Raw genomic sequence first — 15851 nt, 5'->3', positions numbered from 1 at the left:
TTGGCAAAATCCACACAATCTAGAAGAACATGTTTGATAGAGAAAGGGCAATCACATGGGATACACTCAGGTGGAGGATCACCTACAAGTAAATGGCCATGTGTAAATCTAGAATGTCCAATGCGGCATCTAGTCATGACCACTTGCTCTTTGCGATTGCCCGATCCGGATTGATGAACGCCTAGATCGGGTTTTATGAAATTGAGTGTTGTGTTCAAGACCGTCCCATCGATCCTGCCACATCTTTAAAATATATTTCCTTATTAAAGGTCTAAAATCGGCGTATGGCAAACTAACGTCTTTTATTATTTCATTTAATGCCTTCTTGGCAACCCTGTCTACAACTGAATTCCCCTGAATACCAACATGACTGGGTACCCAGAGAAAAACAATCTCTATATCAAATTCCTGAAGTCGATGAATAAAATATAAAATTTGTAAGATAAGAGTGTTTTTCAGTTTGTGATTCTTAATTGCCAAAAGACAGCTCAAAGAGTCAGAACAAATAATAAACTGTGACAAATCAAATTGAGTAATCAATTTAAGTGCTAACAATATGGCTTGAGCTTCAGCTGTGAATATGGAAGCGCTTGATGGCAACCGTGCAGTTACAGTTCTGTCACCATGGACAGCAGCACATGCAACGCTATCGCCATCTTTTGAGCCATCTGTATACACCGTCGAAAAATCTGGATAATTTGCTTTAATTTCAGGAAATTTTTGTTGTTAAAATAAAGGATTGGTATCGGAATTTTTATATTCACGCAGATCAAAAATGAAAGAAGGGTGTGGAAGCTCCCATGGAGGGCATTTCGAAGTAACAAGAGGTGTCACTGCATTGGTCTCCAGATGAATTGTTTCCAAATGAGGTTTTATTGGAATTCCGAAAGGAGGGGTTTTGCTTTCATGTTTCCGATAAAGGTCGACATAGATAGGATTAATGACAGTCGTAGGCAGGGCTATCTGGGTAGGCCATAAGTTTACTTACACATTGAAGACCTAATTTCAAACGTCTGTCTCCAAGGGATGGTTCATTTGCCTCGGCATAAAGGCTCTCAATAGGAGAGGTTCTGAAGGCACCAAGGCAAAGTCGCAACCCCTGGTGGTGAACAGTGTCTAAAATTTTAAGGTAAGATTTTTTGGCGGAACCATAAACAATAGATCCATAATCAAGTTTAGACCCAACCAAAGATCTATATAAATTTAATAAAATTGAGGTATCAGCACCCCAATCGGTACTGGACACCATTTTTAAAATATCTAGTGCCTTAAGACACCTAGATTTAAGTAATTTGATATGTGGAAGAAAAGAAATTTTACTATCAAAAAGTAATCCAAGGAATTTTGTTTCTTCTACTATTTTGATTTTATTACCATAAAGAAAGAGATCTGGGTCCGGATGCAGCTTTTGCTTTCGACAAAAGTGCATACCAACAGTTTTAGATGTAGAAAACTTAAACCCATTCTCCAAAGCCCATTTCTCAATTCTTTTGAGGCAAAGTTGTAACTGCCTTTCAATATTACTCATATTTTGTCCCCTGTAGCAGATCAAAAAGTCGTCTACATACAAGGAACCGTCAATATTGTCCTTCAAAACTTCAAAACCCTCACATTGAAATGACGATCTGACAAAAAATTAGACAAGAACAGAGGAAGTCTTCCTTTCAACCCCATATCAAATATATCTTTTAAAATACCATATTTCCACGTCGTGTCATAGGCGTTTTTTTAAATCGAAAAACACCGACACAACATGTTCATTTTTAGCAAATGCATTTCTGATGAGCGTTTCAAACCGGACTAAATGGTCAAGAGTTCTTCTGCCTTGCCTAAAACCACACTGAATATTAGTAAGTTGTACTTCTCAAGGAACCACACAAGGCGATCATTGACCATTCTTTCCATTGTCTTGCAGACGCAGTTTGTCAATGCGATCGGGCGATAATTTGTTTGTTAGTTTGTGGGGTTTAATGTCCGAGCAGCAATATTTCATCTATATTCAGACAATGAACATGAAATAAAAAAAGGATGGGTCACAAGGATAATAGGGTCGACAAATTTTGATTGCCACTGGAAAAAGGGGGGATGGGTAAGGTCGGGCAATTAAGCCACCAGTCGCGGAGCGCAAAGGTTCCTACTCCAATCGAATACCACAGCAGGGTTCTTTAACGTGCGAGGAACGTGGCATCTTTCCCAACACGGTGCACCACTATGGTTTGCGGTCAGATTTTTCGTATTATAGCCTGACAACCCCATCATGTAACATGCCAGGGGTACCCCATTCCACCACCTGGGGCACACATCCCAGTTGCTCTGTGGGCACAGCGCCTAACCGCCAGCTAGGTTTCTGAGCACTATTTAGTCGCCTTATACGACAAGTTTAGCGCTGCTGCAGGCCTATTCTTTTGACACCCGGACCTGCACGGGGCGGCGATAATTTGAAGGATCCGTATGATCCTTTCCTGGTTTTGGAATAGGGATGGACGGAACGTTACCAGAAGTCCATATCTCGTTCATTAACACAAGAAGTGTATGTAGAGATGGATCAGGAAGATGTTACAAAAGTTGATAGGCCCCGTGCAGGTCCGGGTGTTAAAAGAATAGGTCTGCAGCAGCGCTAAGCTTGTCGTATAAGGCGACTAAATAGTGCTCAGAAACCTGGCCAGGGGCTAGGCGCTCTGCCCACAGAGCAACTGGGATGTGTGCCCCAGGTGGTGGAATGGGGTACCCCTGGCGTGTTACATGCTGGGGTTGTCAGGCTATAATACGGAAAACCTGACCGCAAACCATAGTGGTGCACCGTATTGGGAAAGATGCCACGTTCCTCGCACGTTAAAGAACCCTGCTGTGGTATTCGATAGGAGTAGGAACCTTTGCGCACCGCCACAGGCTAAATTGCCCGACCTTACCCATTCCCCCTTTTTCCAGTGGCAATCAAAATTTGTCGACCCTATTATCCTTGTGACCCATCCCTTCTTTTTTTCATTTTATGTTCATTTTATCATCCATTTCATGTTCATTGTCTGAAATATTGCTGCTCGGACGTTAAACCCCAACAAACAAGCAAACAAACAAAAGTTGATAGTGAATATTATCTAGCCCACTAACTGTATCGTGGGCTTTAGCCAGTGACGATTTTAGTTCCTCTATAGAAAATTGAGAGTTGTAGGATTCAGCATTATTTGACTTGAAGTTTAATTTTGTCTTTTCTGCAGAAAATGCGGTTTGTAGTTAGTTGAGGATGAATGTTTAGCGAACGTTTCGGCTAGCTTATTGGCGATATCTTTTTTGGTGGTTAGAGTGGTATTACCAACTTAAAGGTGTTTCACTGAAGAATTCGAATTTTTTCTTTTTACTTTTCTAATAAAAAACCATACTTTATTGAGGGGAATGTGAGATTTAATACTAGAAACAAAATTTTTCCAAGAGGTTCGTCTGGCTTGTTTACATGTACGTCGAGCTTTTGCTCGAAATATTCGGAAGTTCGACAGATTTGCTGGTGTAGGATTTTTGTCAAACTGGCGATGGGCCTTGTTGCGTTCTTCGATCGCTTTGTCGCACTCATCAGTAAACCATGGTTTACTAGGCCTTTTTGGATTTGTCGAGGTTTTAGGTATTGTTTTATTAGCAATTGATGTCAGTCTTTCATTAAATAATAAAATGGGATCTTCAACATCTTTCATCGTTTCTAATCGTAATTCTTCAAGACAGTGGGCTTCAAATGAAGCCCAATCTGCTTTCTCAAGTTTAAAACGAGTTTGACATTCCTCCGTTTTGGAGGATAAATGCTCCAAAATAATTGCAAAATGATCACTCCCGCACAAGTCATCATGAACTCGCCATGTAAACTCTGAAAGTACGAGAGGATCACAAATGCTTAAATCAATAGAAGAATACGATCCCTTGCCTGAATGAAGGAACGTTGAAGATCCGTCATTAAATATGCACAAATCTTCTTGCTGAAGGAGCTCCTCAACTTTTTTACCTTTATCATTCGTATGATTACTTCCCCATAAAGGATTATGAGCACTAAAGTCACCCAAAATAATAAATGGTCCGGGCAACTGCTCAACCAAACCAACCAATCTACCTCCACACAAAACTGAATCCGGGGGAATGCAAACGGAACAAACGGCCATGGCTCCATCAAGGGACAACCGAACGGCCACCGCCTGCAGATCGGCAGCCAAAGGAACTGAACCATGCATCACTCCGTCCCCAACAAAAACGGCAGATCCACCAGCAGCCCGCCCATTTGCCCCAGCAAATGCACCACACATTGCATATCCCTCCACGGAAATTCGATCCGTTTCTTTTTAATCAGTTCCCTGGAGACATAATGCAACTGGTAAAATAGACTGAACAAGAAGAGTTAATTCCAAAATATTAGCCTTCAAACCCCGACAACCCCACCGAAGCAACCTGGCCATTTTTATGGGTGACGAATGGGGGACATTTTCCCTGACCCGGATCCGCGACCACGACTCGATGACCCCCCCAGCACGAGTGCCACCATCAAGGCCAACCCGAACTGACCGAGCGCGCCGCTCCCTGCACTTTTTCATGGCAACAGGATCTGTTTGGTCAATCTGACCAAGGTCGGGACCCAGCCAGCCTCCACCCGGACATAGTCCATGATCTACTGTTTCCATGCCAGACTCGGAATCCGAGCCCGACACCACAGGCGACACAATCCGTCGCCCAGACCTCCCCAAGTCCTCCACACGGAAATTCCCCAACCCCCCTGGGGGCCGGAAACTCCCCTGTTGAGATTCGGAAGACGACGACCGCTGCGACGACGGAGATGATTTTGAAGACGATCCGGAATTTTGGGATGACCAAGTCTGGGAACACCGGTGAGATTTCCTAGCTCTGGCCTTTCCAACCTCCAAACATCTTTCAGATGGTTCCACCACTTTGGTGGACACCCCAGTGGGCAGCCCGGCAAGACCATTGATATCCTCTCCCCAACCCATGATCGTCCGCACCCCAACAGTCGAGGACAGACAAGCACGCCCCGCAACACCAGCACAAGATGCCCCGCCAGATGCAAGAAAACCGTCGGAAAGGGACCACCTCCGGCGAGCTTCACCACATGAAACCCTGTTTTCAGTCTCTATCTCTAAAATATCTTTTTCTTTCTTATAGAGGGCAATCTTCAGATGATGACATGTGAGCCTCCTCACAGTTTCTGCATTTCAGATCTTTTTTGCAGTCGACTCCCCCGCGTCCCACCTCAGAGCATCGGAAACAAAACAGTCTTCCTCTACACTGGCCCTCTCCATGCCCCAACCTCTGGCATCCATCCAAAACACCGATGTTTGTTGGGATTTAACGTCCGAGCAGCAATATTTCAGCTATATTCAGACAATGAACATGAAATGGATGACAAAATGAACATGAAATGAAAAAAAAGGATGGGACACAAGGATAACAGGGTCGACAAATTTTGATTGCCACTGGAAAAAGGGGGGATGGGTAAGGTAGGGCAATTTAGCCTCCTGTGGCGGAGCGCAAAGGTTCCTACTCCTATCGAATACAGTCCCGTGCAGGTCCGGGTGTTAAAAGAATAGGCCTGCAGCAGCGCTAAGCTTGTCGTAAAAGGCGACTAAATAGTGCTCAGAACCCTAGCCGGGGGCTAGGGCGCTCTGCCCACAGAGCAACTGGGATGTGTGCCCCAGGTGGTGGAATGGGGTACCCCTGGCGTGTTACATGCTGGGGTTGTCAGGCTATAATACGGAAAACCTGACCGCAAACCATAGTGGTGCACCGTGTTGGGAAAGATGCCACGTTCCTCGCACGTTAAATAACCCTGCTGTGGTATTCGATAGGTGTAGGAACCTTTGCGCTCCGCCACAGGAGGCTAAATTTCCCGACCTTACCCATACCCCCTTTTTCCAGTGGCAATCAAAATTTGTCGACCATATTATCCTTGTGTCCCATCCTTTTTTTCATTTCATGTTCATTTTATCATCAATTTCATGTTCATCGTCTGAATATAGCTGAAATATTGCTCCTCGGACGTTAAACCCCAACAAACAAACAAACAAACAAATCCTATCGAATACCACAGCAGGGTTCTTTAACGTGCGAGGAACGTGGCATCTTTCCCAACACGGTGCACCACTATGGTTTGCGGTCAGGTTTTCCGTATTATAGCCTGACAACCCCAGCATGTAACACGCCAGGGGTACCCCATTCCACCACCTGGGACACACATCCCAGTTGCTCTGTGGGCAGAGCGCCTAGCCCCCGGCTAGGTTTTTGAGCACTATTTAGTCGCCTTATACGACAAGCTTAGCGCTGCTGCAGGCCTATTCTTTTGACACCCGAACCTGCACGGGGCCCAAAACACCGAAGCGGGCCAGGAACACACAGACCGACAGCCGTCCTGCATGGACCAACGCAGACATGAGACGGCACCGAAGTGGAACTAAATGTTAACAGGACTGCTCCCATTGGTGTGGCCGCATCCGCACGTCGAGAAGTAACCCCCCCCCCCCCACCGACCCAACGCCTTGCGACCCCAGCTCCCAACAGATCTCTTCATCAGTCAAGGCGTCGAGGTCTCGACCTCTGCACTTAAGGACACCCTGCGACCGTTCCAGCGACCCGCGCGCAGACGAAACCACACCAAGGCCACCAATCCCTGCCAACTCCAACAAACTCGACGACTGGCCAGGTCTGAGGCATTCAATTAAAATTCCTGATCCTTTACTCCTTGAAACGTGTGTACAACTTACAGGAATTCACAATATTTATGATAAGTACTTGTGTATAATGTATTTGACACGAACATAATAAATCGGATACGATGGATTAAATAAACTCTGGTCTATACCTGTCATTTTGTGTATCTTTTTTCCAAAAATGTATTAGTACAAGTTGCATATAGTATGTGGAAATCTTTTCAGTTCTACTCCCCATTCATCTGGTCATTCAATTTGTAAGACACACATTATCGAACTCGGAAAGGTTACAATAGACATATATTTCTTATTCTATGGATTCAACCAAAGTTCAAATCAACCGTTAACACATTCATGGGATGATAATTTTAAAACTAAACAACGTGATTACTTCTAGTCATACTTGATTTTATTTATACAGCTTGCATATTATATCACAAACGATCAATGTTATCGCATTGAAAATAGACAAGTATAAAATATTGATACATTTGTCCATTAATTGGCTGCCCTGATTTTACAAAGTTTAACACTAGAAAGTTGGGAATGTTTAGTACATCCAGATCATTGTGACAAAAAAAAAACAAAGCTTTTTATTTGATTCCGGTCCATTTGATACATCCTTCTGATATGATTTAAACTTGTGAATGATAGAAAATGTGTGAAGTTTTATAATATTAAGTATATAATCACAGATAACCATAAGCAATCTTAACAATAACAGTTATGATTTTCAACAAATTCAGTCTAAAAAATAACCAGCACTGATACATTTTCAATAAGTGCACTGTAAGTACATGGTCCTATTCTATAAGGCAGGTTATCAGCCGTAACCGCCTGTACGATCATCTCAGGATTGCATAGGAAAATTAGGATACGAATATTATTTATTAATATAGTTATGTATTCAAGATATTGCACAAAATATATCTGATATGATAACCAGGATTGATAGACACTGAGCGGAGATGAGTGTTAACTTTTGCAATTGATATGAATTCAAGGATGCTTGTTTGAAAGAAAACATGCTTTAATATTAGTTTACCCCATTAACAAATACGGAAATAATTAATAGCAGTCTAACAGAACGACAGAACTATTATTTAACTACCTGTACGTAATTTATATAGCAAAATGAGTGCCGTAGTTTTAACTATAGCCGGATTGACATTTTTATATTATCTGTCGACGTTTTAAGACTTGGTTGTGCGGATTACACAGAAGGTTGATATTGGCTATATTTTTTACAATTTGCATTGTATTCTTTTCTTTAAACAATTGGCTTATACATGTATTTACACAATGCTCATACTTGTGTGTAAATTCACTTTCCATTTATCAGTGTATATTGTGACATCGTAAAACACCAACTCTTTTCAAGATTTGTTTTAGTTTTAATACATATACGACATGAACATCTCTCGTTGCATATTACGGTCATCAATACAAAAAAACGATTATTCTTTGTAGTAATCTTATCGATACTTTACCTTGTAACTTCTCATTTAGTTTACATTTTGTACATATGATCCCAAGCTAGGAAGAATTCCCAATTATTTATCATACTGTTTTTGTTGAATATCTCTCATCTAATAAAAAAGTATTTGTACCTAGATAATTTACCTCCGCCATCTTGAGATGGTCATCAGCTTTACCCCCAGTTAGGAGAAGACGAATGTTAAACTAGTTATTGTCGTCATTGTAATACTTGTTTTTATGAACGAATCTTATACACAACATTTTTGAATAAAATATTCAGACAATTGACACTAAAATGTATATGAATATATATAGAACAAAATTAACAAACAAACCATGCATGCACTACATTGTCTTATCTGACATATGTCTTTAGGCATTTAAGTTTATTTGTTTGTTTGTTGGGGTTTAACGTCGGAGCAGCAATATTTCAGCTATATTCAGACGATGAACATGAAACTGATGATAAAATGAACATGAAATAAAAAAAAAAGGATGAGACACAAGGAAAATAGGGTCGACAAATTTTGATTGCTACTGGAAAAAGGGGAGGATGGGTAAAGTCGGGCAATCTTTCTGCCCACAGAGCAACTGGGATGTGTGCCCCAGGTGGTGGAATGGGGTACCCCTGGCGTGTTACATGCTGGGGTTGTCAGGCTATAATACGGAAAACCTGACCGCAAACCATAGTGGTGCACCGTGCTGGGAAATATGCCACGTTCCTCGCACGTTAAAGAACCCTGCTGTGGTATTCGATAGGAGTAGGAACCTTTGCGCTCCGCCACAGGATGTTTGTTTGTTGGGGTTTAACGTCCGAGCAGCAATATTTCAGCTATATTCAGACAATGAACATGAAATGGATAATAAAATGAACATGAAATGAAAAAAAGAAAGGATGGGTCACAAGGATAATAGGGTCGACAGATTTTGATTGCCACTGGAAAAAGGGGGAATGGGTAAGGTCGGGCAATTAAGCCTCCTGCCCGACCTTACCCATCTCCCCCTTTTTCCAGTCACAAGGATAATAGGGTCGACAAATTTTGATTACCACTGGAAAAAGTGTCTGAATATAGCTGAAATATTGCTGCTCGGACGTTAAACCCCAACAAACAAAGAAACGCACGTTAAAGAACCCTACTGTGGTATTCTCCCGGAGTAGGGACATTTTAGTTTATCAGCTTTATGCTTTAAATATGAATAAAATAAAATAAGATATAATCGGTGTACATATAATTTAAAATTCGTATTGTATTGCCATTATTGGAAATATGTACGAGGAAAACGGAAGCACTAGTGTACCATATTTTGTGTTCAATTAAAAAAATCCTTATGCACAATTTGTGATAAAGGCCTCAAGTTAGAATTTCAATAGACATAGTAGGACTTTAGATCAATAAAAATTCCAATTTATCTTCATGGAATATTTTCCCTATGCCGGGTATAAAAAGGTTTTTTTAGCGTTTCTAATGTCGGTGGATAATAAGTGGTGCACTATGTACTTTTTTATACAGACCTCTAAAATTAAAATATACCCATTATACGGTAAATGTATAAGTATAACAAAATGCATATATATTGATACAAACTGTATATAGAGCAGCTTGATACAACACCAAATATTGAGCTTTTGGCAGTTTGGGAATGTATGGCACATCAATAATCTTACGACAGGCTCTAAAATTTGCTTAAATGGATTTTGACCAGAATTGAAATTGCATTTTCTCAATCGCTCATGTAATACAGAACCTGTATGGGATAGACCTCTCATTTTATGGGATATGGGGCAATGGACAAAGGGGATGGGCCAGTTGGGAATGGGGTATATGAATAGATCAATGGGAAATTGGGCGAGGGAACAATTCTGATTGATCAATCAAAAAAAAATTGTTCTGCCTTTTTCCGCAAGCACCTATCATAATTCTATGACAGCAATTTTAGTTTTTTTTTTATCTTGTTTTAGAGTAATTTTCACTGATCACAGGTGTCGTATCTCATTATTCATTGACATTTTTAAAATATTTACTGGAAGTACATTTAATTTCCGGTCATTATAGACTGAAAATGTTCGCGTTTATACGATTTCTTAACATATGTCATATTTTTTTAAATGTGGATTGAAATAATCTTGTGTCGAAGACACTCGCACGATTTTAATATTGATAAATTAAGCATATTGAGCAATAATATGAAGACCATTAAAAAAATAAAATCTTGATTCCCTTTCAATGGGCAAAAGTATATCATTTGTCGCAACTTCGAAAAGGATAATAATATTGTCATGCTTATGTTGCATTTTGAACATTTTAAACAATGATATAAGACCATAAAGGTAATTTCAAGCGTTTTCACTCATTCAATTTGCATCTCCAATATATGTATCACAGGCATCAACATAATACTGATGTAGACAATATGAACATTTTTGAATATAATTTTAGACTAGCTAATGGGTATATTAAAGGGATCACAAACATGCACTTTGCAAAAATATGTCATTTTAAAGATTTTTGAATGAAATATGAGTGTCGCAACCACCAACCGGATACTAATATTGCCATTTATTAATAATATTTTAGCAATAATTTTGAACCATTATTGAAATTAAAATTGTTTCGACCCTTACTATCTGCAGAAATATGTCATTTTTGAGAAATTGGACTGAAATAATGTGTCGCAGCCCAACATATGATGCTTTTTGTGACAATTTTTACATTTGAAACAAAAATATCAGTCCATAATTTAAATTGAATTTGTTTACACCCATGCAATTTACAGAAATATGTTATTTTGCGGAACTGGGACTGAAAATGTATACATTTGGAAAAGTGTTTCCCTATTTTAAATTTGAAATAAAACAAGAATATCCATTTTTAAGACTCCTTTTAGAAATTAAATTTATGCAAAATTTATGTAGATATCTATAGTTTAAAAAATATTTTGAATAATTATTTCTCATGCTGTTCGGATTGGTGATAGTACATGTAAACAATGCAAATATCGCGTGATTTCTGTCAATCTCGAACTCAGCGGCGAGATTCTAAAATCAATATTGATTAAACAAAATCTTTTGCATCTAATTCATTATTAATTTTTGATAAAACAGTTATTGATTTTCTTTTCGAAATACGTCGATGCGATGGGGAATATGGAGCAATGGCCGGGGGAAATGGGATATGGGGCAAGTGGGAATTTTATATCATACAGGAATTGTACACCGAGAAATAAATCCCAGCCTTTTGTGTGGAATTGCATCCGTGACATTATTCTGAAACAGATCCGGATACTGTTATGCAAAAAAATCAAAGATAATGCTAATTTCTGAGTATTTTGGCCTTTTTAGTCTTAAACTGTTCAAATAATGACCTCCAAAGCCATCACTGCCTTCTATTAGTGGTCGAACACTACGTTTCAATGTAAGCGGAACCAAGGTTTTAGCTGATTGATTGATTGCTTGTTGGGGTTTAATGTCCGAGCAGCAATATTTCAGCTATATTCAGATGATGAACATGAAATGATGCTGAAATGAAAAATGGGATAGGACACAAGGACAGTAGGGTCGACAAATTTTGATTGCCACTAGAAAAAGGGAGGGATGGGTAAGGTCGGGCAATTTAGCCACCTCTCTATTTCCAGTGGCAATCAAAATTTGTCGACCCCATTGTCCTTGTATACCATCCCTTTTTCATTTCATCATCATTTCATGTTCATTTTATCAATTCCATGTTCGTCTGAATATAGCTGAAATATTTCTGCTCGGACGTTCAACATCAACCTTTTAGTTTCAGACCATTATCAAGCAATGCTATATTTTTGGCGCCCCGTGCAGGTCCGGGTGTTAAAAGAAGAGGCCTGCAGCAGCGCTAAGCTTGTCGTAAAAGGCGACTAAATAGTGCTCAGAACCCTAGCCGAGGGCTAGGGCGCTTTGCCCACAGAACAACTAAGATGTGTGCCCCAGGTGGTTGAATGGGGTACCCCTGGCGTGTTACATGTTGGGGTTGTCGGGCTCTAATACGGAAAACCTGACCGTAAACCATAGTGGTGCACCGTGTAGGGAAAGATGCCACGTTCCTCGCACGTTAAAGAACCCTACTGTGGTATTTTCCCGGAGTAGGAACCATAGGGCTCCGCGACAGGAGGCTAAATTGCCCGACCCTACCCTCCTCTATTTCCAGTGGCAATCTAAATTTGTCGATCCCATTGTCGTTGTGTCCCATCCCTTTTTCATTTCATCATCATTTCATGTTCATTTTATCAATCCATGTTCATCGTCTGAATATAGCTGAAATATTGCTGCTCGGACGTTAAACCCCAACAACGTCCGAGCAGCAATATTTCAGCCATATTCAGACGATGAATATGAAATGGATGATAAAATGAACATGAAATGACGATGAATTGAAAAAAGGTATGGGACACAAGTATAATAGGGTCGACAAATTTAGATTTCCACTAGATAAAAGGAGGGATGGGTAAGGTCGGCAATTTAGCCTCCTTTGGGGAAGCGCAAATATTCCTAATCTTATCGAATACCACAGCAGAAATCTTTAATGTGCAAGAACGTGGCATCTTTCCTAACACGGTGCACCACTATGGTTTGCGATCAGGTTTTCCGTTTTATAACCTGACAACACCAGCGGTACCCCATTCCCTCACCTAGGGCAGAGCGCCTAGCCCCCGGCTACGGTTCTGAGCACTACTAAGTCGCCTTTCAAGACAAGCTGCTGCAGGCCTATTCTATAACATTGGTTCCCTTGATTACTCTTTTAACACCCGGACTTTCACGGGGCGCCAGCAACCATAAAATGTTGTATTGTTTGAGATTTATTTTTTTTTTTAGAATATTGCTTTCTACACATATTTACAATTAAACAAATTTAATAATTGATAAAAATAACTATCTATTAACGTGAATGTATAGGATCTATTTAGTCTAAACATTATTGTATTTGTGTTGCATACTTTTTAAAATTTTATTGTTTAAGAGGACTCCAATAAACATTACAGTAATTATAATTGGGAATCAAACAATGAATTTACTTACTTAATCTTGTAATTGTCCGCATATCAAATGCGTACATATACCAACTATACCGACGAAGAAAGCGCCGACAGTTAAATATTTTGGTCTTCATTTTTAAGAAAAAACTTCAAAAAATATTTTTTAAGTCTATCAATATTGTCTGTATTCACACATTCAATGCGTATCAATAAAATAAAATAAAACAAAGAAACAAAATGATAGAAATACAAAAACAAAGATGAATATGACATTCTTTCATTATTATCACAATAGTAATAATACATATAGTGTAAAAATACATTAAATGTGTATGTAAGTATAAGAAGAAAGACATTGAACATATTCTTTTTACCAAAATACGGTAAAAATATATAGAAATAAAAAATAAAATGGCAATTTTCAGTCGTGTAACAATTGTAAGAATCGTTTTCTTCAAGGACCAGAAATCAAAGCTATAGCTGTTTCCATGTTTACATGGCAAGATGAATATACACCTATAAATTAACCAAATTTTGAGACTCGAATGCCTTTATGTTCTGGTCCTTAAAGTCAAATCCTCTTCATAACAACAACATGCAAAAGCATGATAAAATACCCGTATTCTAAACCTGAAGGACTAGAATTCAATGTTGAGATCCACGGAACCATCGATATACGCACGGCAAAATGGACATTTTCTGGTACAAAATGAACACTCATTACAACATACGGCATGGGAACATGGCTGTAATACTACACTTACTCTTCTTCGATGACATATCCTGCAAATCAACCTGAGCTTAAGTCTTTGGTTTTCTTTCCGTAATGCTTCCAAATCTAACAATAAACATGAACTTTTATAAGACAATGCCAAACAACTTTCTACAGGCTTTTGTATCTTGTATGTGTACGGTATGTCGAATAGTTAACACGTTTAGTATTATAGTACATACACAAAGTACATTAAAGATGTTGAAATTATTTTTGTGTTCCTCCCATGAGGCCCCGTGCAGGTCCGGGTGTCAAAAGAATAGGCCTGCAGCAGCGCTAAGCTTGTCGTAAAAGGCGACTAAATAGTGCTCAGAACCCAAGCCTGGGGCGCTCTGCCCACAGAGCAACTGGAATGTGTGCCCCAGGTGGTGGAATGGGGTATCCCTGGCGTGTTACATGCTGGGGTTGTCAGGCTACAATACGGAAGACCTGACCGCAAACCATAGTGGTGCACCGTGTTGGGAAAGATGCCACGTTCCTCGCACGTTAAAGAACCCTACTGTGGTATTCTTCCGGAGTAGGCACCATAGGGTTCCGCCACAGAAGGCTAAGTTGTTTGTTGGGGTTTAACGTCCGAGCAGCAATATTTCAGCTATATTCAGACAATGAACATGAAATGAAAAAAAAAATGGGTCTCAAGGATAATGGGGTCAACCAATTTTGACTGCCACTGGAAAAAGGGGGGATGGGTAAGGTCGGGCAATTTAGCCTCCTGTGGCGGAGCGCAAAGGTTCCTACTCCTATCGAATACCACATCAGGGTTCTTTAATGTGCGAGGAACGTGGCATTTTTCCCAACACGGTGCACTACTATGGTTTGCGGTCAGGTTTTCCATATTATAGCCTGACAACCCCAGCATGTAACACGCCAGGGGTACCCCATTCCACCACCTGGGGCACACATCCCAGTTGCTCTGTGGGCAGAGCGCCTAGCCCCCGGCTAGGGTTCTGAGCACTATTTAGTCGCCTTATACGACAAGCTTAGCGCTGCTGCAGGCCTATTTTTTTAACACCCGGACCTGCACGGGGCGAAGGCTAAATTGCCCGACCCTACCCACCTTTCCCTATTTCCAGTGGCAATCAAAATTTGTCGACCCCATTGTCCTCGTGTCCCATCCCTTTTTCATTTCGTCATCATTTCATGTTCATTTTATCAATTTCATGTTCATCGTCTGAATATAGCTGAAATATTGCTGCTCGGACGTTTAACCCCAACAAACAATCCTCCCATGAGTAAATATAAACATTAAGAAACGGATGCAAATAATTAGAAATAGTCTTTCATCATTTCTCTCTTTTGCAAGTTGAGTTTATGATCAGATATTAAAGTAATCGCTGTTGTTGTTTTAGTTTCATCGTGTGCCAAATGACTATATAAATTGGATAAGAAATTTCGGAGTATTGTCAGTGGGATGATTCAAATAGTATATATATAGAAGGGTCTGAAAAATTCCCAACGATGTTAGAACTGTCAAATTTGCGAACTCGTACTAAGGTACAACCCTAGATTAATTCTACGAAGAGGAATGACCCGACCAGCGAAAGCTATATTTTTATATAGCTTAGCAGGCCGAGTGCTGGACTTCGTGCAGGCGGTGTTGCCATAGATGTCACAGCGGTACGAGTTCGAGTCCCGCGAGGGAAGAACGACCAAATATTTGCATCGCAAATTTGACGGTTCTTACATCGTTTGGAATTTTTCAGACCCTTCTATAAGTTTACGTTATCTTCCTTGTATCAAATTGATCCGATGGAGCAGTGTATCGAATAGAGTCGTCACATTCTAAGACGTTTGTATATATATGCGTAAAAAAACATGACCTATACATATGAAACAAAGACGAATTACATGAAGAATGTAGCGAACCGAATGATTGTTTGTTTGTTAGGGTTGAACGTCCGAGCAGCAATATT

General features: G+C 40.1%; 1 protein-coding gene across 4 annotated transcripts in view; it reads right to left on the bottom strand.

Moving 5' to 3' along the window:
• Nucleotides 1–15851, bottom strand: part of LOC148598681 (baculoviral IAP repeat-containing protein 7-A-like) — a 47520-nt gene that overhangs the window by 21378 nt on the left and 10291 nt on the right. For 2 of the 4 annotated variants that reach the window (XM_088560004.1, XM_088560003.1), the window contains exon 5: nucleotides 7077–14004. The exons of 1 other annotated variant lie outside the window; for it this stretch is intronic. In XM_088560004.1, the coding sequence (XP_088416130.1) occupies nucleotides 13805–14004 (200 nt within the window). In that variant the 3' untranslated portion in view covers nucleotides 7077–13804. Of the gene's footprint in view, nucleotides 1–7076; nucleotides 14005–15851 lie in introns of those variants that run through there. One more of the 4 variants, XR_015918300.1, reaches the window with a different exon arrangement.

Source organism: Perna viridis, chromosome 14, assembly GCF_037379345.1.
Source record: "Perna viridis isolate PV_CMFRI_1.1 ecotype Kerala chromosome 14, ASM3737934v1, whole genome shotgun sequence".
NCBI classification, from domain to species: Eukaryota; Metazoa; Mollusca; class Bivalvia; order Mytilida; family Mytilidae; genus Perna; species Perna viridis.
The sequence above is the reverse complement of the archived record's forward strand: the minus strand, read 5'-3'. Positions and strand labels throughout refer to the sequence as shown.